We start from the raw sequence: 25,393 nt of genomic DNA, 5'->3' as shown, positions 1-25,393 counted from the left end.
ATACACCATGTATATAGTTTACACTTATTGAATTCAATAATAGTTACTATTTGTATTATCATAAAGCATATTATGTGTTTCAGAGCTCAGGAGTAACTGGAAGTAAGATAACTAGTTTGCAACCAATTTTTTTAAGTAACTAGTTTTCAACAGAGTTACTTAGGAGGATGTAACAAATCACACCTGGGTTGCTTCCATGCAAAGAGTGATAGCTATTTACTTTCAAAAGTTGAGTTTAAAGAGACGTCTTGGATGCATTTTGACAGGAAGTTTCCAGTTCTCTGATCAACTATTTTACACGCCGAGGAAACCTTATTGCTTTTCTCGTTTCCTTTTTATAACTACCGTATTTGCAAAGTGCAAGGTCGGGCATAGTCGCCAGGGGGAACCAGAGAGTCTTTCCTGACCCTTGGGGGGGCTGTGTTGCCCCAGGCAACGGCACTAGTTAGTCTTGGCGGTGGAAGGGGGTGCAATGTGAACTCAAGGTGCTCTGAAACGTCGTAAGCTCACACGTATTGATTAAAAGACAAATATTGACGTTGAAACGAAAACGGCGCATGCGCCAATAGGAACTCCCAGTGCGCCTGCGCAGCAAAGAAGCGGGAAGGGATTATTTGCGGATGGCCAGCAAGAACCAACGAGTTACGCTCGCGCTGATTGGCCCGCCCGATTCTGTCTTGGTGACGTCATCGGAAGTGGCGAAAACAAGGAGCGCGCTTGCGCAGCTTTATGATGTGCAAGTAATAATAGAAATAAAATTAAATGCCGACGTTCATTCAGATTCGGATAAACGAAAGTCATTGCTATTTTTTCGTTATGACTTTATTTGGAAAATTAACGGACCTTCACCCTTCCTCCTTCTCGCCCTCTTTCAAAATGGCGGCGCTGGGAACTTCCCGCGCCCTCCCTTGCACTTTATCCTTGTCGTTTCTGAGAAGAAGCTTTAACTTATATTCAAGAATTGTTACACCCTGTTGACCCTTTGTCGTCGCCGTTGAGGGGAGTCGGGCGGGGAAACGGCGGGTGGGGCTTTCTTCCCCCCTCCCAGTGATCAAACGGGATTGTTTTATTTTTTTTTCCCGGCCGCAAGATGGCTGGCGGCGACGCTTTGCCCGCCCGCCCGCCGCCCTACTTCCGCTCCAGAACGGAAGTGAGAGTCGGGAGGCCGCCGGGCTTCCTGAGGGGAAAAAGTGTGAGGTTGGGGCCAAAATGGCGGCGGGGCCCATCTCTGAGAGAAACCAAGGTAACGCTCCCCCCCCTTGAATAATTGGGGGGGAGGGGGCTCCCCTCTTCCCCTCCGTCCCCCACTTCCCCTCCCCTCAGAGTTTGGGTCCCAAGGGGGATATTATGGGATGTAACGCCCTCCTCCGCCCGGGAAAGAAGGGGCTCTGAAGGGGTTATTGGTGTTTTCTGGGGCCTCCCCATTCACCCTCTCCCTCGTCCTCTTCATTTGGCTCTTGAGGGTGGAATTAAATTATAAGGGAAAGGTTTTTTGTGTCTGTGTGTGTGTATTTTCCTTTTTTGAGGGGTAGGGTGGGGAGCTGGACGGCCAAATTCAGGCTTTGTTGCTGCTTTTATTATTATCATTATCCTCCCATGAGAGATAGGGAAATGACCAGAAAGGTTGCAATATAATCGCAGTCATATTTCCTTATTTGTTTATTTATTTATTTTATATATCTCCCGCCTAACCAGAGGCTACTCGGGTGGTTTCCAGCAGAACAAAAGGCAACCCATAGCGTTTTAGGGAGAGGTGTTTATATCCTGCTGTACCTCTCGGGGAGCATAGTGTGGCCCTACAGGACTGACTCTCCCCCTTCCTCCTTTTAGCCTCACAACAAGAACAACAACAACCCTGTGAGGGAGGCCAGGGAGAGGGAGAGGCTCAGCCCAGGTCACTGGGGGACCTTTTCCTAGCTGAGGAGCAGATTTGCCGTAGTTCAGCATTGTAACCGCTGCAGCTGTATTCCAGATATAAAGTCTTGTGTGGTCGTTTTCCAGCCCTCAAGAGGCACCGTTTAAAACCCAGCACAAAGTTTTGGGTTGGAGGGGGTCAGGAACGGAGGCATGCCATAAGATGATCGATGCAGTACATGGGGATTGATTTTCCACCTTGAAGGGCTGACTACAGTGCACAGTCCTCCTGAAACCAGCCCTGGTCTGGTTGAGGCCGATGAAAGTTCTCATTCCAGGCTTGTGCAGCACCACCGTATAGAAATTTGAGCTGGAATTTGCGCAGGGAAGAGAATTTGAAGCTAGGTATAAAACTATAAATTCTAGGCCATAAAGTGAAGAGCAGGTGTTGGTGAATATGGTCAGGTATCCCCATTTGTTTCCAGACAGTAACTCCGATGGTTTCTCCAAAGGGTGTTTTCTTATGTATGAACATGTAAACGTAGGCTAGAATGGTCTTTTACAAGTCTTGCGAAGTGCTTGTCCTTCCTTCCCACGTAACCACTGTGGGATTTTCTCTGTTGTAGATGCCACCGTATACGTTGGCGGCTTGGATGAAAAGGTCAGTGAGCCGCTCCTCTGGGAACTTTTTCTCCAGGCAGGCCCGGTCGTGAACACCCACATGCCCAAAGACAGAGTCACCGGGCAGCACCAAGGTAAGCAAAGCCGCCGATTCTGTGCGGCCTCGAGGGGTGCATGTATGTGTTGGGGTTAGAGTCCTAGTTGGCTCTAGTTGAAAGCTGATCACGTCCATTTGGGTGTTTTTGCAATGGTCTCTCTTCAGGGTATGGATTTGTGGAGTTCCTTAGCGAAGAGGATGCTGATTATGCCATCAAGATTATGAACATGATCAAACTCTATGGGAAGCCGATCCGAGTCAACAAGGCTTCGGCCCACAACAAGAACCTGGACGTGGGGGCCAACATCTTTATTGGCAACTTGGACCCCGAGATCGATGAGAAGCTGCTCTATGATACATTCAGCGCTTTTGGGGTCATCCTGCAGACCCCCAAGATCATGCGTGATCCTGACACGGGCAACTCCAAGGGTTACGCCTTCATCAACTTTGCCAGCTTCGATGCCTCGGATGCGGCCATCGAGGCCATGAATGGACAGTACCTCTGCAACCGCCCCATCACCGTCTCCTATGCCTTCAAGAAAGATTCCAAGGGGGAGAGGCACGGCTCAGCTGCCGAGCGCCTCCTGGCCGCCCAGAACCCGCTCTCACAGGCCGACCGGCCTCATCAGCTCTTTGCCGATGCTCCTCCCCCTCCATCGGTGCCAACCCCGGTTGTTACCTCTTTAGGACCCGGAGTCACTCCTCCAGGTAAGCGGCAGGCTTCCCTTGTTGGATCTTCCATTTTAAAAAAAAAGGTTGCCCCCCTCCCCATTGTGAAACTTTTAAAGATTTTAATGGAATAGTGTCGTTTCAGCATTGTTCATGTTTAGGCAGGGCAGCTTGTTGTGTGCTTTTTTCAGTATTTTGACATTTTCTGGCTTTTGTCATCCCAGGGATCCCTCCACCTGGTTCGTTCCCTCCACCGGTACCACCGCCAGGAGCCATGCCTCCAGGAATGCCTCCAGCCATGCCACCCCCACCTATGCCTCCAGGGGCCGGGGCCCCAGGACCACCTTCGGGAGCTGCTCCTGCAGGGGCACATCCCCCCCACCCTCATCCTTTCCCTCCCAGCGGGATGCATCCAGGTACGGTTTGTGTTTTGGGTTCTTTTTGTTTTTGCCTGTGCAGAAAATCACAACACTTCTCACTGCAATAGTCTTGTGAGTCTTTTTCATTAATGGACGAGGCTAGACATGCCCTGAGCAGCTCGGGCTGGGCGTTCCTCTATCTCTACGTCCTTGCTGGATTCAGTAACCTGTGAAGGAAGAAAGGAGATTTGGCCAGACAGTGCCTGAGGGGACAAGAGGCCTGGATTCTCATTTGGAGGCTTGGGAAGTGACTCATAGTATTGTAGAGTTGGAAAGGGTCCTCAAGGGTCATCTAGTCCAGCTTCCTGTAGGTCCAGGAAATCCTGGCAGGAGCCTCCATTGCAGCTGGTCATTGAGCCTCTGCTTAAAAACCCCCAGCATAGGAAATCCCACCACCCTCCAAGACAGTCTGTACTGCTGCTGAATCCCTTTGCCGTCTCCTATGGTAGTTGGCTTTTTCTTCCCTGTGGTTTGACTCTGTTGCTTCAGGTCCCATCCTCTGGTACAAATGGTTTAATCCATTCTAAGTGAAGTGCTGTAGGTGGAGGGCGTTGAGGTGGCACCTTCCACCTGAGAAGGGTAGAGTCCTGTGAAAGGGTCCCTCCCATCCTTGCATTGTGAGGGGTTGGACAAGATGGCTGTTAGGTTCCCTTCTGAATTTTGTGAGCTGCCACGTAGTGTGTGCGGAGGTGATGATGGCAAATCACAAACCCCCATTACCAGTATTGCTTAAGCTCCCATTGTTTCATGCTGGTGGTAACACCTGCATCTTGTTGACTTTCCAGGGATGCCTCAAATGCAGGTCCACCACGGAATGCCTGGGATGGGCCCCCACCATCCGGGGCCACCAGGGGCAGGAGGGCAGCCACCACCCCGCCCGCCTCCTGGCATGCCGCACCCTGGGCCCCCGCCCATGGGGATGCCACCCCGAGGGCCTCACTTCGGATCACCGATGGGTAAGCACGGGCGAAGCTTTGGGGCCAACGTCTTGCTCATGGCGTCTTTCGTTGTGCTGCAAATGAATAGCGTGGCTTTTCCTCGTATCTTCCTCTGGATTGCTTCCTGTGTGATTTTTCCTTAAAGGCCTTTGTCGTACTTGCATCAGTCCAGTGGAGTTCAGACATTTACGTTTTTCCAAGAGGGTATATCATTTAAGTAACTGCCCCTTTCCCACCATGGAACGTCCCTTGTGCTTTGGTGGCCAGAGATGATGCCGTTGGTATCCCAAGACATCTGGAGAGCAGCAGGGTTGGGGAATAAAACAACATGCACAGTACATGGGCAACAACTTTGTCTGACTGAGAGCCGTATAAGTGAAATGCAGACAACCACACTGAAGCTATAATTGTTTGTTTTGTTATGTTTTGTTTTGGTCAGTTGTTTAACTTTGCGCTATGTGTGTAAGCCGCTGGTTTTAAATAGTTTGTGAGACAGCCAGTCTCTTTAACAAGACTTGCCCCTCCTTTTCTGCTAATGTGGGTGATGAACTCTCTTGTGCTGCAGGCTTCAACCGGTGGTTTGACTGTACTGTGCTGTGTACTGGCATGATGCACGAAGGAGAAGTTGCTAGAGTCTTAATTATTGATAGAATTTTTCCAAGACCCATTAATGGGGACAGTTCCCTGTGGAGTTTTCTTTCACACAAAACCAAGGGTTTCTTGAAAATATTTCCCCCAAATTCCCAAGGAGGGAGAGAGAGAGAGAAAGAGAAAGCAAGGAAAAAAAAATCTTGTGCACGTGTTTGTGAGAGTGATCGTGCCGATGAGATCTCTGGATCCTGGAAGCTGATCTTTTTGGTTTTGCTGTTGTCTTTCTGCAGTCACAGGCGCTGCTCTTGGTTGTTGTCTAATGCCTATGCATCTTGTTCCTCCAGGTCACCCCGGCCCCATGCCCCCCCACGGGATGCGTGGGCCACCTCCCCTGATGCCACCCCACGGATACAACGGGCCCCCTCGCCCCCCTCCCTACGGCTACCAGCGAATCCCTCTTCCACCTCGCCCCGCCCAGAGACCGATGGTGCCTCCTCGGGGGCCCATGCGGGGGCCCCTCCCGCCCTAGGCCCCAGAAGCTCACCGCCCTGCGCCCGTGGGGGAACTTCCTGCTCGTGGACTCCTCCAGCCTGCCCTGTTTGGTTTCTCTTTGGACAAACATTCCGGCAAGTCCTGTCTCTCTTCCCTTTGTGAAAAACTCGGCCTCCTGCCTTGGGCAGCTGTCGGGTTTTGCTCCTCCTTGGTTTGTCTGTCTGTTTTTAGTTCCTTTGCCTCAAGGGAGGTGAACAGGTTTTAAGATTCTTTTTATCATTATTTTTTTTTTTTTTTTGTGGAATCTGACATATGCAGATGAAATTTGGAAATAAAAAGTTGAGGAAAACCCTCTTTGGAGACCTTCTGTAATGGCTCATTCTAACCAGGCTCTTTCTTAAGTTGGAGCATCCTCTGTCCTCAGGATTCCCTCTGAGTTTCTGGATGGTCCCAAAAGGATCCTTTGTCTGTTATGGACCCGTTCAGGCCTGCAGCTGTTCCGTAATTACGACCCACAGGCCTGACGGTCGGTGGCTGGGGGTGGCATTCATCCTTCTGGTCCTCTGAGCCTTTCACATCTTGAAATGATACAAGTGGCTGAGCCTCATCTCTCCTGGTCCGAGCACTTCACAGCAAAAACTGCCTGCCAGCGAAACAGACGGTCCAGCAAGATAACAGCTGCATGTGGAACCCCCAACTTCATTGGCCAGATCATGGATCTAAATCACGTTTCACAGGAAAACTTACCTCATAAAACTTCTGGGAGTGGTGCAGGCCAGTGAAACTCTGATGCCTGATTCAGGGAGACCCCCCCCCTCCAGCCCCTCTCCATGCCCCCCTCCCTCACACCTTTTCTCTCCTAGGACGGTGGCTTCCTCTTCCAAGGCCAGGAAGGGCAGACTCTTTGAACTGAAGGAGGGAGGTGGCTTCCCCCTGGCATTCCCTGCTTGTCAGGGTGACACCAGACATGCTCTGGTTGCACTCCATGGAGCCCAAGAGGCCAGAGAGAGGTTGAGAGGAAACGAGGAGCGAGCAGTTGCTTCCCCCAAACCTTTGCGGTCTCTTCCTGCCTCTCTCAGAGGGTCGTCCTGGAGCGGCATCTGAAAACACACCCACACCCTGTTTGTGTTGTTCTGCTGCTGCTCCCTTTTCCCTGAGCCAGACCAAGTGCCGGGAAGGTGCTGCTCCCTTTGCCTGGCTCAGGTAGGACCGGAGGCTGCCTCGGCTAAGTCTTTCCTCTCAAACCCCGGGCTTGGGACCGTCTCTGCTGCCTTTGTCAGCAGAGGCGGTGTCCTCAGGAGGGCCCCTGTGCTGCCTCGGAGTCTGGCAAGGGAGGCTGTAGTAATCTGTGACCTTAGACTCACCGAGGCCTCCGCCTGTCAGATCTTCAATTGAGGTGAGCTTGGCCTGGGATTCTGTGGAAGGGCACAAATAAAACCAAATGCATGAAATGTTTCTCCCCGCTGATATTTGCTCTCATTGTAGAAGTCACCAACCATGGGGTGAGAAAAAGGAGTCACTGTGGCCTCATTTGTTTCTTCGGTGGTTATTATGACTACAGCTGTGTAAGCGGAAACAACCGAAGAAATTAAAGCATCCAGAGGTGGCACGTATGCTTCCTGCTGCTGGGATTTGCATTCTGACCGAAGAAAGGTGGAACTAGTTAAAAGTGTTCTGGAAACCTTGGTGTCCTATCCGCAGTGCTCATTTGCATGCTTCCTAGCTAACTTATTCAGTGTGAACATAGGGGTGAGAAATTATAATTAATTCAGAGTTTTGGAAAGAATGGGGATGGGGTGGGGGCGGAACTTGTAAGAAAAATGTGACACCTGGATTGACACCCTCGGAGGTTTGGAATTAAATGCCATGCAAAATCTTTGATTACTCCACATGTTACCCACTTCAGAAGTTTCAGTGCTGAGGACTTGGAAAAACTGTTCTGTTGTTGCACATCTTCACAGAGGCATTCGTTCGTAAACTTTTGAACACAACATTCCCTTCTGCATTTCTGGGAAACCCCCATGTCAGCCCTCTTTTGCTGTGCCGTCACCTAGCCTCATTAACAAAAAAGTCTTTTGTAAGAAACAATTAAAAGTAAACACAAAGAACCTTAGTAAAAATATGTTTTAAGTCAAGAGTACTGATAACTATCACGAAAGCTTGAAAAATATCTGATCCAGTAAACTGACTTCTGTGCATATAACAGTAATATTTCGAATTTCTGTAAGTCGAATTACAAGTAACATTAAAAGATAAAGAAGCAAGACTGAAAACAAAATTGTGACTATTCAGAAACTGGGCTTAGAGAGTATCCTGAGTGGGGTTAACCCTGGTTTTCACAGTCGCTTCAGCCCAGGAACAGACCTTTCTTGCAAGCGTCCTCCGAATGTTCTGAGAGTTGTAATCTCCAGAAAGAACCCCATTTGTTCCAAACTGTACTCCTGAGACACAGAATTGTGAAGCTGTTCCACAACACCTGAAACCGATCCTTCAGCTGTGCTTCTGAGTTGGTTTGCTGCGCGTCGGTGCCCTGGACAGGAGCACAAACCGTCTGAGACGCCTCTGAATGGGAGCTTCATCCACAGCTGTTTTCGGAGGGTTGCTCTTCCTTCCGCCGTCCCTTTGGGCCACCCTCCGTCCAGGGCAGCTCGTTGGGAACTTGAGCGCGTTTACAGGATCCCATCCAAGAGAGCTCAAGTGGCTTGCTGGACGGAAAAAACGAGGCTGGTGGCAACCGAGGTACATGTGCACATCCTTGTTTTTACACACGCCTGCCAGGCGTCATCCGAAGACTAAAAGCCACTTCATACTCACTCACACACACACACCACAGAGTGTGCTCCCAAGGGGATTTGTGTTGTGATTGTGGCTTCTTGTGGCAACATGTTTGATCTGAGTGGCCCACTGTGGAAATGACTTGGCTGCATTTAGGTCTTTGTGTACAGGGGCGCCATATTGAAAGGGTGACGGTGGAGTAAGAAATGTTTTTCTTAAAAGGGCAGCGGGGGACAAAAGTGTGTGTTGTGCAGTAAATACCCTGCTATGAAAAACTGCAATCTGTGCATGTTCCAGAGGTGGGATTTTGGTAGTTTCATAGCCGAGCAGTTGATGTGGAAATAATCATCAGCTGGGTGCTGAAGTCCTAGTTCCGGCTTCTGCAGTTTCTGCTAAGTACTTTGCTGCAGCCTCTTTGCTTCCTGAAATTGCCTTCACGTTGTTTCAGGCCTATTTTCACAAACATGCCATCTACAAACTTGCTTATTGTGGCGTGAAGTGTAGTTTTGGAAAGGGAAGGCTGACATTTTTCCCCAGGATGCTGAGCTTGGCACCTGAAAGTACAGTCCTAGCCTCATGTACTACGGTTGCAGACGTATGAAACGAACTGCCTCCCTGGTCTCCAGAAATGTAAGTAACAACAAAACCCAACAGATCCAGTAGATTTCTAACCTTTGAAACCCTACTCCTTCCCTTCTTTATCCACACTCCTTATCTCTTTGGCTACATCTCATTTTTCAAGAAAATAGATATAAAGATGTAATAACTAATTTTAATTTAAAAACATTTTAATGTTAATTGTAGCTGTCTCTCACTCTCATGTGGAAAAGATTGTGAACTACTCAAGTTATGGGCCGACACAAACATTGATGTGAGCAGAAGTTCCAGTTTCTTGTCTGTGCAGTTTAAAAAAATAGAAGGTTTAGGAAACAGGGTGAATTCCAGGCAGTTACAGCTCACCTGTCTGGGCTAAATGGATAGGTGGCCCTGATCCGCATGAGACAAGTCTGTAGGGAGAAGGCCCTTACAGTGTTTCGGACTACAACTCTCATGATCCCCCCCCCCACGCTAGCCTGGCTCGAGAGTTCCCTGGCCAGTGCTGCGGTGACTGGGATTTGGACTCCGGAATAACAGGTCCATCTTTGCTCTCTGCTAGGATCTATGTCTTGCAGGAAGTCCCACAGTGTTTAAAAACTAAATGCTGACCTAGTTCTCTGTGTAATATGATGAAAGCCACCCAGTTTGTTAATTTCTGGCTCATCTATTGGAAATGTATCACTGCACTTTTTGTCAGGGTGGGACAATGAGCCCCTCCCTCCATTCTGCCTCTCCCCAGCTCCTCTAGCACAAATCACACAGGCAGGAAGCTTATCTGAATCTCCCCCCGCCCCACTCCCCGTAATTGTCAGCTCTGCCTTCCTGACTCAGGCTTTCTCTTGCTTGAGAGATTGATGTGCTGGGGAGAGCAGAACCTCTGCTTCTCTCCCCCCCCTTCCTGATTTACGTGGCGGCTGTGTGTGTTTTTCTTTGTTCTGAGAAGGCTAAATAACACAGCACAAAACCTCAGAGAGGAGGCTAGTGACAGGACAATAATAAGCTACCATTTACCTCCAATTTGCTGTATGCTTTGCTTTAATTTCACCGCCCGCAGAAGAGGCGCTCTTAAGGCCTGCTGTTTCAAGCCATGGATGTCTGTTTACAGGTGCAGAAAGAGAAAAGGGGAGAAAGGTGGAGGAGAGACGGGGAATATTTATTTAGGGAAGAAAACATTTCCAGTGAAGGTAGATGTTGACTCGCTCAGTCTGTTGGGCCAATTTATTTATTAACTGAAATATTCATATACCAACCTAGAGTCAGGTCTCGATGATAAAACAGAGGCAGAGAATAATGTGTTCCATGGGCTGCATCCAGTGGTAAAAGAGTTTTTCTTAAAACCTTCTCTCACAGCTCCTCAGCAGAAAAATAATTTCCACCAAAAAGTTACAGGGGGATGTTCTAGGACGCATGGTTCCCCGCTAAACCCCTGGCCTCCATCCAGGAACCTCTTCTGAGGAATGAAAAGCGGCCCTTAGCTCCTTCCGAGATGACTTCTTCCAACAGTTTAGCCCGCTCCGAAAATAATCTGTTGTGTATGCAGAGGCAGTTCGGTGGCGTTTGCCGTCACTGTGAGTGGCCCACCCCTCCTCGCTGCCTTCACAGCTTCAGGTCTTTGAGGTATTTAACCTCCCACCAAGCATGTTTTGATCATCTCCCTATTACCTACAATCCACTTTAGGGAAGAAGAAAAAAGTGATGACCGAGTGCGTCTTTGTTTCCAAACGACAGAAAAGTCTGCCAGGGCCTTTGGAGCTGTCCTGACCAGCCGGCGTTAAAAGGAACGGCACTGTTGGCTCAGGGTCGGTCATTGCTCTTTTAATAGCTTTCTTACCCACTTAACGAAAGGGGCATTAAAGGACGGCCCTTGGCGGAGTTTGCCCATCTTGTTGACAGGGAGGGTGGAAGCATGTTTATTCTCTCCTGTTCGTTCTAAGCCATCATCCCCTCTGTCTCTTTAAAGCTTTTTCACCCTGATTTCCCCACATTATGGCAGTGATGTACCGAGCAGTTATGTTGTTGGTGTTTAAGATAAGCCCCCCTTCTTTGAGTAGTGCTTAAGGGCAGAATAATTTACTTGGGATAAGAGAAGATGAGGGGCAGCTAATTTTATGGGAATGGGTGTGGGAGAGAGAGAGAGAAACCTGCAGAGACCTGAATCCTTGCATTTGTGTTCATCACCCTGCCCCCATAGCAAAAATCTGGAGTTCTTCCTGGATAAAAGGATTAAGCTGAGGATTACTAGGAGAGAAGGCTATTTGACTGGCTCACGGCAGAAACAGATATAACAGGCAGGCTGCCATGATAACTGAAAGTATGTGAGTGTTGGAGAGACCTAATTCAGGAATATTTTTTGCCAGAGAAATGGGACTCCAAAGGGATTCCTGTGTATCAGTCCTGAAGATCAGTCACAACACAAAGAAAGCCTTCGAGAATACATCAAAGAAAGTTAATTTGCAATCTCTGGGAGGTGAGAAATGTTGCTGCTGCGACAGTCACATAACCACCAGCTCTTAAGGATTTTCTGCTTCTAACAAAGAGTCACCTTTAAGGTCTTTTTCTTTCCCTTATGTGTCATATTTTGGTTAGGAGCACAGTGGGGAGTCTGGAGGTTTTCTGTGTTGGAAAATATGTGCAGCATGAATAATCTACCTTGGCTCTTATTTTACCCCATGGATTAATTCTTCCACTCAAAAGTGCCATCCATGTGCATGTGAGGGCGATCCGTAAGTCGCCAGTTCCGCCCACCTTCAGCAAGCTGTGACGATTCTTTATGGCCCTGAATGACACCACTAGTGAGGGAGGTCAGGATGTGTCCCCTGTGTTGGAAAAGGGAGGAGGAAGATCAGGCTGAAAGATGGGGCTGAGTCCCCACCTGCTGTCTTGAGGAACTTCAGTGAGATGTCTAATCATATCAGCAGTAAGAGTCAAATGTAGAGGGTTAATAATCTGTGAATGTTTTCGTCTGGGTTTCAAAACTGCAATTAAGAACATTAGAGACGGTTTTGACATCCAGTTCTTTTGTACAGACTGGAAGTTACCCCTCACCAGAACAGGCTAGAAGGGATGATTTCCCCTCCAGTGTTAAGTGCCCTCAAACTATTTCAGTTTCTTAGATGACACAAAATGTGTTCCAGCCCCACCCGTTCGCGTTTCCATGAACTTCAGACCCAGGTTTCCTTGTCAGGATTGGAGACTCTCTCATAATCTGGATCTCATTTTACTTCTAGCCCCTTGACAAAATGCACAATAAAACCGTGTATGAGTCGTTGTTTCAGTGTTCCTAGTATGGCTGGGAATAGTCTTAAGTCAGAGGGAATTTGTCCATGGGGCCCTTCCAGCAAGGAAGATGGCATCGTAGATGAAGCTTCGCTGGCATGCTGGATTAAAAACAAAATTAGTCTGTGAAAGCCCAGTTTCACAGATGGTAAGATGATGGGACCTCATGGAATTGCTGTCTCTCTTACATGACCCAAGCATCGTAGCATCCTTTCCCTGGAGGAGCCTTCCAGGTTCCACCTGGGGAATGGGAATCCTGCTGCCCAGCCTTGGTCATACAAGACTTCCACGCCATCTGTGGCAGCATCGCGTGGAGCCCTTTGCGGTGGAATGGCGGGTGGCCAGCCGGGTGTGCTTCTCCGATGTCCTGGGTCTCTCGCCCTGTTGCTTTCTGTCTGCTGAAGAACCGAGTTGGTTCATGTTTGTTTTTAAAGCCTGCCTGTCTGGTGAGGCTTTTCCCTCTGTGTTTCCCCTCTGCAAGCCTTGACTAGAATCAAAAGGACGGCAGGGGAAGCGGGCGGGCAGGAAAGGTGCATTCAAACGCTGCTGCCTATATACCTCTGAATCATCACATCCTTAGAAGGTGCAGAGAAGCCCCCCCCCTTCCCACTCCAGGCCTTTTCCAGGGAGGAGGCTTTCGTTTTCCCTTCCCGGTGTTAAAAAACAAAAACCTTCTTCCTAGGAGGCCCTGTCAGCTGGAACTGGCGAAGGCTTCTTCTGTCCTCTGTGCTTTTTGTCGGGAGAGGTTAAGCCGAAACCTTGAAGGAGAAAGCTGATCTTTGAAAGGTCTTTCTCTCTCTCTTGGGCCCCCTCCCGCCTCGGGGCGTGAGGAACCCCAAATCAAGAGAGCAGATCTGTTTGCTCCCCTACTTGCTTGTCTCCCCCCCCCCCCGTGCCTCTCTCGCTAGCCAGTTTTTGTGTGCGATCCCTTTACTCTTTCTCTCTTCCTCCTCCCCCCCCCCAATCTCTTAGAGAGCCAGCCCTGCCTCCTCTCTGTTCGTTCCCTTCCCTTCCCTTCCCTGCCACAATGGACTCTCCCATCAGTCAACGGAGGAGGAGGTTGTTGCAGCAGCAGCAGCAGCAGCAGCAGCCTTGAGGCTGGGCGCTTTTGGTCCCTCCTGCATCCCTGTTGCAGCTTTCTTTGGGCTCCAGCAGAGGCGAGCGCTGGAGACGAGACCGCTCTGGGTACCACTGGAGGTAAGCGGGAGGATGAGCGCTTCTCTCTCTCTCTCTCTCTCTCTCTCTCTCTCTCTCTCTCTGATGGGTGGCTTCTTTAACCTGCCATTGAAGGAAAGAGGCTGAAGCGAGAAACATCACCACATTTTTTCCTGCCTCTGTTCCCCCTCCCCCCAAACTCTCAATGCCTTCTCTTGGTGTGGCCATTTTGTCCTGGAAAACCTTGCCTTGGGCACCGGCCTCTCTTCCTCTTCCTCCTTTGGCCAGCTTGTGTGGAGTCTTCCCCCCCCCTTTCTTTGGAAGCAGCTACCCCATTTTTCTTTCTTTTCCCCCCAATGGCTTTGTGCTGGCCAACAGGAGCCCCCGTTTGCTGAAGGAAGAGGGACTCCCTTGCCCAGGTCTTGCTGTTCAAAGTGGAGATGGGCTTACCTCAGTTGTGCAAGTTGAAGGGGAGGATTCTGTCCATGGAGGCCGAACGTGACCTTGAGGTGTTTGGATCAGAGACATTGGCTGCCTCGGATGCTGTGCTTGATCTTGTGGATGACTTCCCCCCCCCCTCCAGAGCCCACAAAATAATTGGAAAGGAAGGGATGGGGTGGCGGCAGCGGTTTGGTCCTGCGATCTTCTTTCTCTGCCATCAGCATCTTCTTCGTGAAGTGCATGGTCTGCGTGGACACAGAGAAGCAGGATGTGTTCTAAGCAGGGCCAGCGGTGAAGGACGGGCAGGAGAAAATAGGTGCCAAACAATTAAAAATAAACTTGCTTCCCTCTCCCTTTTTTTGTTTGGAAAGAAAAGGATGGAGGTGTTGGGGGATAAGGCTTCAGCTGTAGTCCTCGAATGCTGACCCCCCCTCCTTTTTTCTTTTTTTAAATAACAAGTAGGATGGTTGACATTTAGCAGCCCCAAATGCAGGTCATCCACATAGTGTCCAAGGAAGGATTTGGAAGAAGCAGTTTGAGGAGGGAGCCTTCTTCCTTCTTCCCTCCTAATCGGCTGGAAATTTGAAATGAGTCCACATTCCCACACCCAGATGTGTTGGGACTACAATGCCTTTCATGGGCTGTCCTGGTTGGGATGATGGGTTTTGTAGCCCAATCCCTCTGGAAGGCATTCAGTTTAGGAAAGCTGGTTTAACAAAACGCCTTTTATGTGCTAATCAGGGTGAGGTTTTGCAAATGGTGTTTTGTTAAGGTGTTTTATTGTCATTTCCCTGCTCTCAAATTTCAAGGGTTATATCCCTTTTACTTTATCCTCTGTCTCTCCCTGCCTTTCCTCAGATGATCTCTCTCTTTCTCTTTCGCTTTCTCTCTGTGTGTTTTTGGCTATCATAATGAAAAAGGTCATTAGACTTCCAAAAAATATCTCTGGAATTCATGTTTGTCTTTAGCTAGAGAGTAGGGAAGAGAGACACACAGAGAGAAAATGTCTTTGAAAGCTGATGGCAAAGGGGAGGTGGGGTGAAGGAAAGCAACACATTACAAGCTACTTCCTAAGGCTTTTAATGTAAATTTTTAAACAGCTTTTTCTCTGCCACGTTGTCAACTGTAACAAGATAAACAGCAATCAAAGCTATCCCTAGACTTAAAAAATATATACAGTACATATATGTCTAAAATCACCGGATGTTAATGAATTAGAAAGATTTCCAAAATGTCTTTACCTTGTCAGCTGAAAAAAACAAATTCCCCCCTGGAACAAAACACGGGTGGGTTTTTTTTCTGTGTTACTGTGTGTGTTGGTGCAATCACATCATGACTGAAAAAAGAGCAACACAGAACCACCGAAAGAGCAGTAAATTGTACAACGGCTGTTTTCTAAAAGGCTGCCTGAGCTGGCTTAGAAGGCCTTCTCTGAATCCTGAAAGTGGGGTGAGAGAACAGTGACTGTGAAGGTGCACTTCGCACATGCACAGAGGATTATTCTCCCCATTGAAGCAGGTTCAGGGCTAAACGGTCCCCTAGTATCAGGTTGGTCCAGGGGGACAGAGCCATGCTTGTGGAAATCTTGAAGTAATGTTTCCTATTTTATGTTGCCTTCCTGTCTATCTCGGTCACTGGCTTCATGATGTCTGGTCGCACTCCCCATGTGACGGTGGGACATAACTCTGGGTGGGGCTGTGCTGCAGATTCCAGCCCGTTCGGTCCTCCAGGGCCTCATCCTGAGTTCTGTGGGCAGAGAAAAAGGTCTGTAAAATCTGTGGGTGAAACAAAACCTGCAGAGGGAGAAGTTTTAAGGAAGGACTGGATCTTGAGACCGATTAACCAAAGTTTCGTTCTGTATCCTCAGCTAACCTTGAGCAGGAAAGGGTCTCTTCCCCCCCCTCACTTTCAAGGGTAGACTGAAGGAAGCCTGACCCAACTGTTCAAGATACAGGACTGTAGAGATTCAGGGCCATTTCAAGCGTGCTTATTATGGGAGATACGAGTGATAGCAGGCAATCTCTTTTGGTCCGATTTCAGTTGTGGTACCGTTGGATTCGTAAGTCATGATGTAGCAGTGGGTCTGATCCATACATGTGGCAGACCCACAGTCCTGTCTCTCTTAATCTAGGAAGGTGGGGGAGTACCTAAAATTAAAAAGGGACGCACACACACCCTCCCTCTGTGCATCCAAAACATGATTCTAGAAATTGAGGTTCCCAGTGTGCAGAAACCACATTTTGGCTCCTGCCCCAACGGTGTTTCTCAGTATATTTGTTTATTTGTCCTAAGTGTTAGAAAAGGTGGTGATAGATTTGGCAGACAGTGTGCCAAGTGAGATGGATCAGCCTCCTCAAATCCCTATGCATGATAGTGTGTGTGTGTGTGTGTGTGTTGCAATCCGTTGCAAGAGGCCTCTTGAAATACATAGTCCCCCTGTTTGCTCACCCTGATCACAGGCATTTTGCTAGTTAATACGAACATCTCACTGTGAGCTTTAAAAATCTATTGGCCCTTCTAGAATCCAGCCTTGCAGACGGTTAAATCATTGTAATGAAAAGATTGTTTCTGAGCATATGCAGAGTATAAATCCCAATCCTATCCTAGCTCCTTACGTCTCCAAGTCATGAGGTATGGCTTACAGGCAAGATAAAGTTCAAACCTCTCTTTCTGTCTGTCTCTGTCTCTCAATTGATGTCAGCTCACATTTATCATTAAACAATGAATAATTGCAGCTGGTTATTGTTGTTGTTGTTGTTGTTGCTGTTTTGTTATTGTTATTATTTGGTGGAGGCCTTTTTGCTGCAATTTGTGAGAAAAATTATTATCTTGCACAGCGTGAAACCCTGCGTGAGTCCGTTGGTTGTGTCTTTTCCTTTATGGCATGTTTCCTGTTTCTGTCATTATCACTCGAGTCAGCATATTCTCCTTCTCTCATTTTTATCCTTCAAGAGAGCCTCGATTTGCATTTCAATCATCACATGTGGGAGCTGCTGATGCTTGACTATGATTTTTAAAATGAAAATCTTCCCTTTGAAAAAAAATCATTTTAATATATCCTTTAACATAACATGGAAATGATCTGCTTCATGTAAATTATCTGAAGGTTTGGGGTGATAGATGGAAAGAGTGATAGTCAATGCTTGAACTCGAAAGGAGAGTCAGGCCTCCCAACCTTTTCCTCTTATTCCCCCCCTAAAAAAACTCCTCTCTTTTGAAGCTGGGCCCAGTGATGTTGTCCAGTTTTACCTTGGGGAAGAGCACCTCATTTCGTTGCACCCACTTGTGAGTGCAATGACAAATTTCTTATGTCTTATGTCTTATGATCCTAGGGATGTGATTAGGGGGAAATCAGGGTAAGGTTGTGAGGCCGTCTGTCTCCCCATCAACCTCCCTCCCCCTAAATAATAGAAACATGACTTCCCCTCAGCAGAAGCACCAAACATAGATATGCACAAATACCTGGGGAAGCCCCTCTCTGCACCCAGTCTCCAGGATGGATAGCAGAGATTAGATCTGCAAAAACAGGAAGGTTTCCCTGAAATGATGTAAAAATCAGCCTCAGCAACAGCTAAATGCAGAGCTCTTGATGTCTGGGGAGGAGGCAGCTTCGAAACAGAGCTGAAATTTCCTTTGCCAGAAATTTCTGCATTAATCCAGGGCTGTCCCAGAAGCTGTTTGTTCTGCCACCCTGCTCCTTTGTTTTTTTTTTTGGGGGGGGGTTGGTCAATTGATGATGCGAGATCATGGGATTTTACCAAGACTTAAGTCCTAACTGTGAACTGTCTAGTGATAAGGAGCCTCAGTTCCTTAGCACTGTACTGGCGCTTGCCAGAGTCTGCCAGACAAAGTGTTCAGAGGATGCTTACCTGAAGCTTACACTGCAAAACTTCTAAAGATGGCAGCCCTGAGTGGATTTGAGTCTCCTCCTGTGGAGGAGAGATGATTGGATCCTTGGATTTGTTTTTTTTACTATCTGACTGTCTTACAAATAGATTGGCAGAGGATAATAATGTGTCCACAAAGAAACTCTAATACTAATTCACAGATCAATATGGAAAACAGCTGAAGATTAAAAAAAGAGGAGAGGATGAAGAGTAACCAGAATTGACAGGTTCATTCAACTCGAATAACTGTAGAGTTGAACCGAAAATGAATGAGACAAAGATTGTTGATGAAATATTCTGTTTGGTCACCTGGAAACCATCCCAACTCACCCCAGGTGACTGGTGTGCCAGCTATGAAAAAAAACAACCCCTCACTTTAAAAAAAAAAGTCTAGATAGAGAGAAACCCTTTCATGGACATAAATTGTGTCTCCTTCTCTCTTTTGCTGCCAGACGTGTTTCTGCTGCCAGGGATTAAAAATAGCATCTTGTCCAGAGAAGAGGGAAATGATTCAGTGAGCAGTTGATGATTTCTTGCCTTTATCCATGTGAATCCTTTTCCAGTCCCTGTTCTCCTCTGGGGAGGATGATCAAGAGGCAGAATATGGAATACCTCTACTGCGTGCCTTTCGTTGGTTTGGTCTTTCAAAACCACTGCATTGCTCCCTTGAGGGGAGCCGGAATGGCTGTCAGGTGACTAGACGGAGAACCTTCGATCAACTTCTCTGCTGTCTTGTTTGTTTTGTCCCCGGTACCCGGCAGTCATCCGAGCGAGACAAACCTTTCAGTTGTGCTTCAGTTTTCTCGGCCCCTTTGCACATCACTGTGTGAATTGTTTATTTTTTAAACATGCACAGTTTTTAACCTTTGTCGTTGTAAATAATAAACTCATATAAATATGTATTTAAAGACTGTAAGGATCTGTGTCAGAACCCCAGGGGTACTGGTAACTTTCCTTCTGTAGGAGAAGCCTGTTGTGGTAACCAAAATGCTACCTCGAAACAGAACTTCAGGAATGCCCCCCCTCTCTCACAAACATACACACACACACAGAGAGAGAGAGAGAGAGAGAGAGAACTGCCAACTAGCCGAATGGCCCATTGCCAGTTTGACAAACTCCACTTTCTCATCTTGACCTTCCTTTGCCTCTGAGCAAGAGTCTGGAGAAATTCCCGCCTCCCACGCAATCGCTCGTCCCTCTGGCACCATGAGGTTCCTGGCTTGGTTTGTAGTTGTACGTGATCCGAGGCTTGCTGTTTATGCTGGTATTGTATTCGCGAAGGTTTATGCTGGTATTATTTCAAAGGGGCCTTAATGGCTAACCCTTGACCCCAGCTGGCGGTGCTTCTAGGAGTAAAGACTTTGAAATTTGTTAGAAAGTTTATGCCCACAAGATAACGAGTCTCCTCCACCCTTCCTTAATTGGCCACCCAGCCAATTCGGCGGAATTCTGTGTGGATGTTCCATCTCTCTCTCTCTCTCTCTTGCAGAAGCTCAGCTCCCTCCCAATGGCCTGGTGGGTCTTTCGGACTGGGAGGTCGAGAGAGCGGGTAGATCAGGGATCAAGTGATCTGTTGTTGCTGTCAGATGACGAAATGGGATGCCAGTGAAACAGGGCAGTGTTTATGGGGTACTTAATTATGGAGTTCTGGGGGTAGAAAGCACCAGCCGGTCTTTGGCAGAGGGATAAATGCCCCCCTCCCTCACTTTCACTAGCAAAGTGAGAGTGAATTTGAGTTGAAATCACATTCTAAGAGAAACCAGTTTTGCTTATCCACTCCAGGGGCAATTCTGGCCCAATTTCCTTTGAATCCTCACTTCCCATGTGGCGAATTTCATCCTGCAGATTTAATTTCCCACATGTGTATCTAGGACGATTAATTCCTATTTTCCTTTAACATCTGAAAAGTTCTGCCTTTTGTCACCCTGGTAGGGACATCTCTGATCAGCGAAAAGCAACAGCCCTCCCTCCCGTTGAACCGCTTCCTTCGCACGCCTGCCTCCTAAACGCTGGGACTTACACGGATGGGTTTCCAGGAAGCCGCTTCAAGGTGCCTCTCCAGAAGACCTGCCCCACTTGGTTTTTCCCTGCCGGCTGGAGCGTCGTCGCAGTATCGCCTGTTGGCTTGAGGGGCGACTCTCCCTGCACAGGAGCTGTCCGCCCTCCCTGAGTGCTGAACCCAGAAGACTTCTTCCCGAGTTCGTTCTGGGAGCGCTTCTCTTTGGCTCCCTTTAGCTCCCTTTAATCTCGCCGCTTGAAGGCCTTTGCAAGCCAGGCCGGAGCCATGGATGAAGGTTTCAAAGACCGGACCGCCTTCATTCGTGGAGCGAAAGACATTGCCAAGGAAGTGAAGAAGCACGCCACCAAGAAGGTGGGCAAAGGGGTGGACCGGGTGCAAGACGAGTACACGAAGCGCTCCTACTCCCGCTTCGAGGAAGAGGATGACGAGGATGACTACCAGCCTCAGGACGGATACTACCGGGGGGAGCCCTCCGTGGACGACGAGGGGGCCTCCAGCGACGCCACCGAGGGGCACGACGAGGACGACGAAATCTACGAGGGGGAGTACCAGGGCATTCCGCGCAATGACTCCCTCAAGGGCGGGGACCCTTTGGCGGCCCACCAGGAGGTGGTGAGCGAGTTCAGGGACTTTGAGGACCTGACGGGCGACCGGAAGAAGGAGAAGGAGGAGCTGGCCCAGCAGTACGAGCTGATCCTGCAGGAGTGCGGGCACGGGAAGTTCCAGTGGACGCTGTACTTTGTGCTCGGACTGGCGCTCATGGCTGACGGGGTGGAGATCTTTGTGGTGGGCTTCGTCCTTCCCAGCGCAGAGAAGGACATGTGCTTGTCGGACTCCAACAAAGGCATGCTGGGTAAGTCCTCCCCACTCCAAGAGGCCTTTGGAGGAGGGCAGGCCCTATGCCTGAGCCCTTGGCCACGATCTGCTGTGAGAGTCAGGCATCCGGGCAGGGAGGGAAGGGAATAGGGAGACTGGGTGACACACAAGCAGGGGGGGTTGAGCTAAAGGGGTTTGAGAGACTTAATCCGGGACTGCCCTGCTTTCTCGATGGAGTCGTAGAATGTGTTCTTTCCCCAAGAGGGTGACGTGTATCCGGTGGGCTCACCTCCGAGAAGATTTCAGTCCCGTGAAGAGCAGAATCCGTGGCAGAATGGGAAATCGACACTTAAGAAGGTTCCACAGATTTCAGTAGCTCTCCCTTCACTTTGACTACCTGCTGGGTTCAGGCCACGGATTCTAGCTGCTTCTTGAGGGGTTCCAGCACTTTGCAGGGAGGTTGTGGGAAAGGAGTGGCCTGCGTATGATGGGATGTGTGACTAGATCTATAGGAGAGAGCCAGCTTTTGTGGGAAGGTGAATTGGAAGCTATGATAAGGGAAAGGCTGTTTTTTTTAAAAAAAAGAGATTGCTGCATATTGTACTTCTAGGAGGCTAATACAAGGAATGGGGGGGATTGTGTGTGTCCACACACACACACACCCCAGCATGAGATGATGTAGAAGGCTTTGGAATACCAGTTCTGGGGCACCCACCTTCAATTCTCTCCTTGTGAAGTCATTCCCTTCCTTTCTGATGAGCTAGCTAACTGCATGCAGGGTTTATGGGCATCTCTGTGTGTATCTGTTGTTAATACGGGCAGCCTGCCAAAATAAGCACCATGCCTCTCCTACAGCTTCCATCCAAGGAGGAAGAGAACATGGCAAGTGGCCCCTGAGGAGCTACAATGCCCAGAATCCCCCTGCCAGCATGGCCTGGTGGTGGCTTTGGAGGTTTCCAGTTTTGTTTTGTTTTTCAAGCTCAGAAAAGCGAGGCTAATTTTTATGCTTTTATTTAGGGTCCTTGTTTATCCTTCTTCTGTTCATCTGGGTTCCCAAAGCAATATACAACAGCGGAAAAAAATATATAAAAAGGTTAGAAAGCAGTTTTAAAAACCTCCTTTGAAAGCCAGTTTTTAAACCAGGAAGTCACCCCATGCTCAGAGGCAATCTGTCCCTCTGCTGTATCTTTGCATCACAACATCTGGAGCTTTCAGTCCCAAGCCTGAGTCCTTTTCTGGGATCCGAGGAGGGGCTGCGTTTCCAGACATGTCTTGCGTGCTCCTGTTTTCCACACTTGACTCCTGCTTGAGGCTCCAGAACCCGGCAGGGCTGCGACAGGTGGTGACTCATCTCCTCCCCTTGCCCATTTCTCTCTCTCTCTCTCTCTTTCCCCATTTTCTAACTTGAGAATCATGTGTCAGAATAGCAGTGGCCCCGAGCTTATCTCTCCCCTCCACAGAGGCGCTGCTGGGGCTTGGCTATGCTGTAGCCAGAGCGCTTAGGCAGAATTAAATCCTCCGTGAAAGAAACCACGGGCAGAGGAGGGGGGGGATGTCTTTTGCGGGGGTGGGACATGGAGAAGGATCTGTGGGGGTGGTGCGCGTGCAGGGGAAACACTGGCATTTGGGAGCAGAATTCATTGCCGGATTTGCCCGTGCACTGCACTGCGGCAAAGCTGGTGTCCAGCCACTTCTGCCCACCCCCTGCCCGACTCCCAGTTACATCGCAAGGCTTTGTCGAGCCCCCCCCAAAGTCGAAGGGTTTCCTTAGGCTTAGAGACGGGGGGTGGGTGGGGTGGGGGTGAGGGAGAAGAGGCAGTCCGGTTTGTGTGGCTCCTTCCAGTTGTTGGATGGGCGGCTGGCTCAGGGGTGCTCAGCCAAAATGGCACCATGGGGGGGCCCTGCTTCCGGTGCAGAGACTCAGCTCAAACGCACTTCAGCTTTGTCTGTCTCTTCGTCTTCTTTTTGGGGCCTTGATTCTCTCCAGTCTCGTGGGAGGATCAATAGAGTCTCTGACCATGTGTGGTGTGCTTAGTCTCGCCCCACACACATCTCATGCAGGCAGCGAGCCCTGCCCTCGTCTGCCACTTTCTAGTCAAATGTCCGTCATCTTCCAAAAGCTGAGAGCTGATTCAGGCTGCCGAGCGGCAGGCCTGCCCCCGTTTCTTCTGCCCTCACCCTGACTGGCAGAGGGTTTCAGGCAGGAATCTTTTCCTCGCCCCTGAATCTGGGCCTTGCCCCGTGCAAAGCCAGCACTCTCGCTGAGCTATGACGCTTCTGCAAAAACTCAAGGCTGTGAGTCCTCATGCTTCTTTCCGATTTACACAAGAACCTGAGAAGCTGCTACATCTTGTCAAGCTGCTGGACCGCTGCTGCACTCGGGTCAGCCCTGGGGAGCAGCAGGTGGCCCTTCATTCACAGCGGTGGCTGGAGGGACCTTGGGTGGGACCCCTCTCCTCTGGCGGTCGTGACGTGCCACTCACAGGTTACCCAGCTGTGGTTACAGCGAGGAGAGGCTTTGTCCATTCCTTCTCTCTCCCCCCCCCCACACACAAAGGTTTCCATGCCCACCAACTTATCGTAAAGGAAGACTTTTAATAGCAGAATAGCTGTCAACATAATAACTTTCCCCCTCGGAGAAAGAGGGTCTTCTTTTGGGGAAACACATGGGTGCTTGAAGATCTGAAGCTCTTGTCATGCCCAGCTGAAATTCAAAGCCGTTCCAAGGAGGGGAGGAACCAAGCCGTTGCTGGTGATTTGGGCTGAGGACCCTGGAGGGGCTGGCGTCCGAAACACAGCTTTCCCCAAGGGCTGGGCCAGAAGTGGGTCCATATCTGCGGAGCCCTGCTTGGGTGTATTCTCCGCATTCCAGCTCAAGGAGAAGGAACTCATGCCAACTCTCAAAAGAACTGGGGTAAGATTCGGCCCATCCTTTCTTCTTCTTCCTTCCCTGCTGGTAGCCCAGAAAGGCACAGGAGGGGTGTCCAAATCGGCTCCCTAGAAACTGGCTGGCTGGCTGGCATGGTTGCCTGTTGGCTCCCTCGCAGAGCGGGTGGTGGTGGGGGTGGTGGCATCAGCCCGACTGAGGCCCAGGCGTGCGCACACACACCCAGGGCCCTCGGTCTGCAGAAGATTTTAGGAGAGGGATTTTCCCAGCCAGCTGACAGAAACCTCCTTCTCGGCCTCTCCGTTCTTTCTCCTCTGCTTTCCCTTCTGCCCCTCAATCCCTTCCATCAGTCTCTAAACAAGCTGCCATTTTTAATCAACATGGTTTGGGGGCAGAGAGAGACGGAGACGAGAGAAGCAAGCGGTGACTCATCCGAATGAGAAGGACACAGCCGTGTGTGTGTGTGTGTGTGTGTGTGTGTGTGTGTGTGTGTGTGTGTGTGTGTGTGTGTGTGTGTGTGTTTCAGAGAAATGCTGTTTTATGCGGCTTTATTTTGGGGGTGAAGATGAAGGGCCTTGGGTGGCTGCAGGGCTACCCTCTTCATTCCAGAACCATTTCCTTGCCTTCTCTATTGTATTTCGTTAACGTGCTTAAAAGGGAGGAGGAGGAGGAGGAGGCTGAGGATCTGGGGGGGGGCACCTGAGGGCTGGGCCTCTGGCTTTCCCTTCAGATGTGGTTGTACTGCAAGTACCATCGACCTTGGGTCGTGGAAGTGGCAGAGAGGTTGGGGAGTTCCCAAGATCAGGTGGAGACCAAGCACAGAAGTGCAGGCGAAAGGCAGGCGTGGGGAGGTTCTACTTTCAGGTCGGAGGGCTGTCCTTTTGGGAACAGGGTGCTGGACCAGAGGGGGCCCCCATGGGGAGACACAGTTTGGCATTTAGGGGACCGGGGGGGGCTTAGGCTGCTGCCCGAAGGCTTCTAGCGAGGGAGAGCCCAGCCGCCTCCAAGGGGAGGCCTTCCGCCTCAGAGCTCAGACGCATTCATTGTTTTTGGACGCCAGCTCTTGAAAGCTGCCCTTGCCCAGCATGGTTGGCAGCTAAGCTCCCCTTGCAGTGCAGGCCTTGCTCATCCCGCCCTGCCCCTAGGCAGAAGAATTGGTGGTTGTGTTCACCTTGGGAGGCGCCTTCATTCCTGCCCTCCTCGAAGCACCTTCCCATCAGTCCGGCGGAAGAGCGGAGTGGATCTGATGGGGGAGAGCCAGAGATCAGCCAGGGATCAGGAGTGGGTGGGTGTCCAGTGCTTTTTGACATGAATGGAGAAGGTCAGGCTTGAGTAGGTTGTGCTGAGGGAAGGCAGCCAGATGCTGGGGGGGGGGGGAGAGCTCTCCTGGAAGCACATTTCCAGCTTTTGCTGATGTCATCCTTGCCCCCATCGCCTCCACACACACACACACACACACACACACACCACTTCTCCATATTTCGCCCTGCTGAGATTGTTCCCAGGGAAAAGGGGGGAAAAAAAACGAAAACAAAACCCTGCTGTCTTACTCCTCTCGCCAGCAGCTTGTCACCCTGCATCGCCAGGCGCATTAGTCTCGTGATTGCAGTTCAAATGTACGTGGAAGCCAGGATAAAAATAGCTCGGTCTCTCTCTCTCTGCTCTTTCCTGCGTCCGCTCTCTGCCTCCCGGCTTCCTTGACCGACCGCTTCTCTCTCTCTCATGGTGGTGTTGGTTCTTCCCCCTCCCCAGCTGGAACCCTCTCGGTCAAGACTCGGGCCCCTCTGAGAGCATCTGGGGTTGGAGCTGTGTGCCTTTCCCCTGCCATCTGTAGCTCAGGCTTCTGCCCCGGTTCCTT

The 25,393-nt window shown here is 49.7% G+C and overlaps 2 protein-coding genes and 1 long non-coding RNA gene across 3 annotated transcripts in view; 2 read left to right on the top strand and 1 right to left on the bottom strand.

The window, feature by feature from the left end:
- The first annotated feature begins 1,114 nt into the window (after positions 1-1,114).
- SF3B4 (splicing factor 3b subunit 4) lies at positions 1,115-6,035 on the top strand. Its single transcript, XM_020798312.3, has 6 exons — positions 1,115-1,243; positions 2,481-2,609; positions 2,738-3,280; positions 3,466-3,657; positions 4,446-4,616; positions 5,534-6,035. Exons 1-6 carry the CDS (start codon positions 1,210-1,212, stop codon positions 5,716-5,718), a joined length of 1,254 nt encoding a protein of 417 aa, XP_020653971.1. The 5' UTR covers positions 1,115-1,209; the 3' UTR covers positions 5,719-6,035.
- Positions 5,747-19,684, bottom strand: LOC144584915 (uncharacterized). Its single transcript, XR_013539401.1, has 2 exons — positions 13,935-19,684; positions 5,747-13,607 (listed from the first exon to the last, which is right to left on the bottom strand). It is a non-coding gene; the product is annotated as an uncharacterized LOC144584915 (long non-coding RNA).
- Positions 6,806-25,393, top strand: part of SV2A (synaptic vesicle glycoprotein 2A) — a 31,852-nt gene continuing 13,264 nt past the window's right edge. The window contains exons 1-3 of the mRNA XM_020798182.3: positions 6,806-11,520; positions 13,302-13,526; positions 19,745-20,685. Of these exons, the coding sequence (XP_020653841.3) occupies positions 20,097-20,685 (589 nt within the window). The 5' untranslated portion in view covers positions 6,806-11,520; positions 13,302-13,526; positions 19,745-20,096. The remainder of the gene's footprint in view (positions 11,521-13,301; positions 13,527-19,744; positions 20,686-25,393) is intronic.

Source organism: Pogona vitticeps, chromosome 15 (genome assembly GCF_051106095.1).
Source record: "Pogona vitticeps strain Pit_001003342236 chromosome 15, PviZW2.1, whole genome shotgun sequence".
NCBI classification, from domain to species: Eukaryota; Metazoa; Chordata; class Lepidosauria; order Squamata; family Agamidae; genus Pogona; species Pogona vitticeps.
This window is presented reverse-complemented; position numbering and strand designations above follow the sequence as displayed.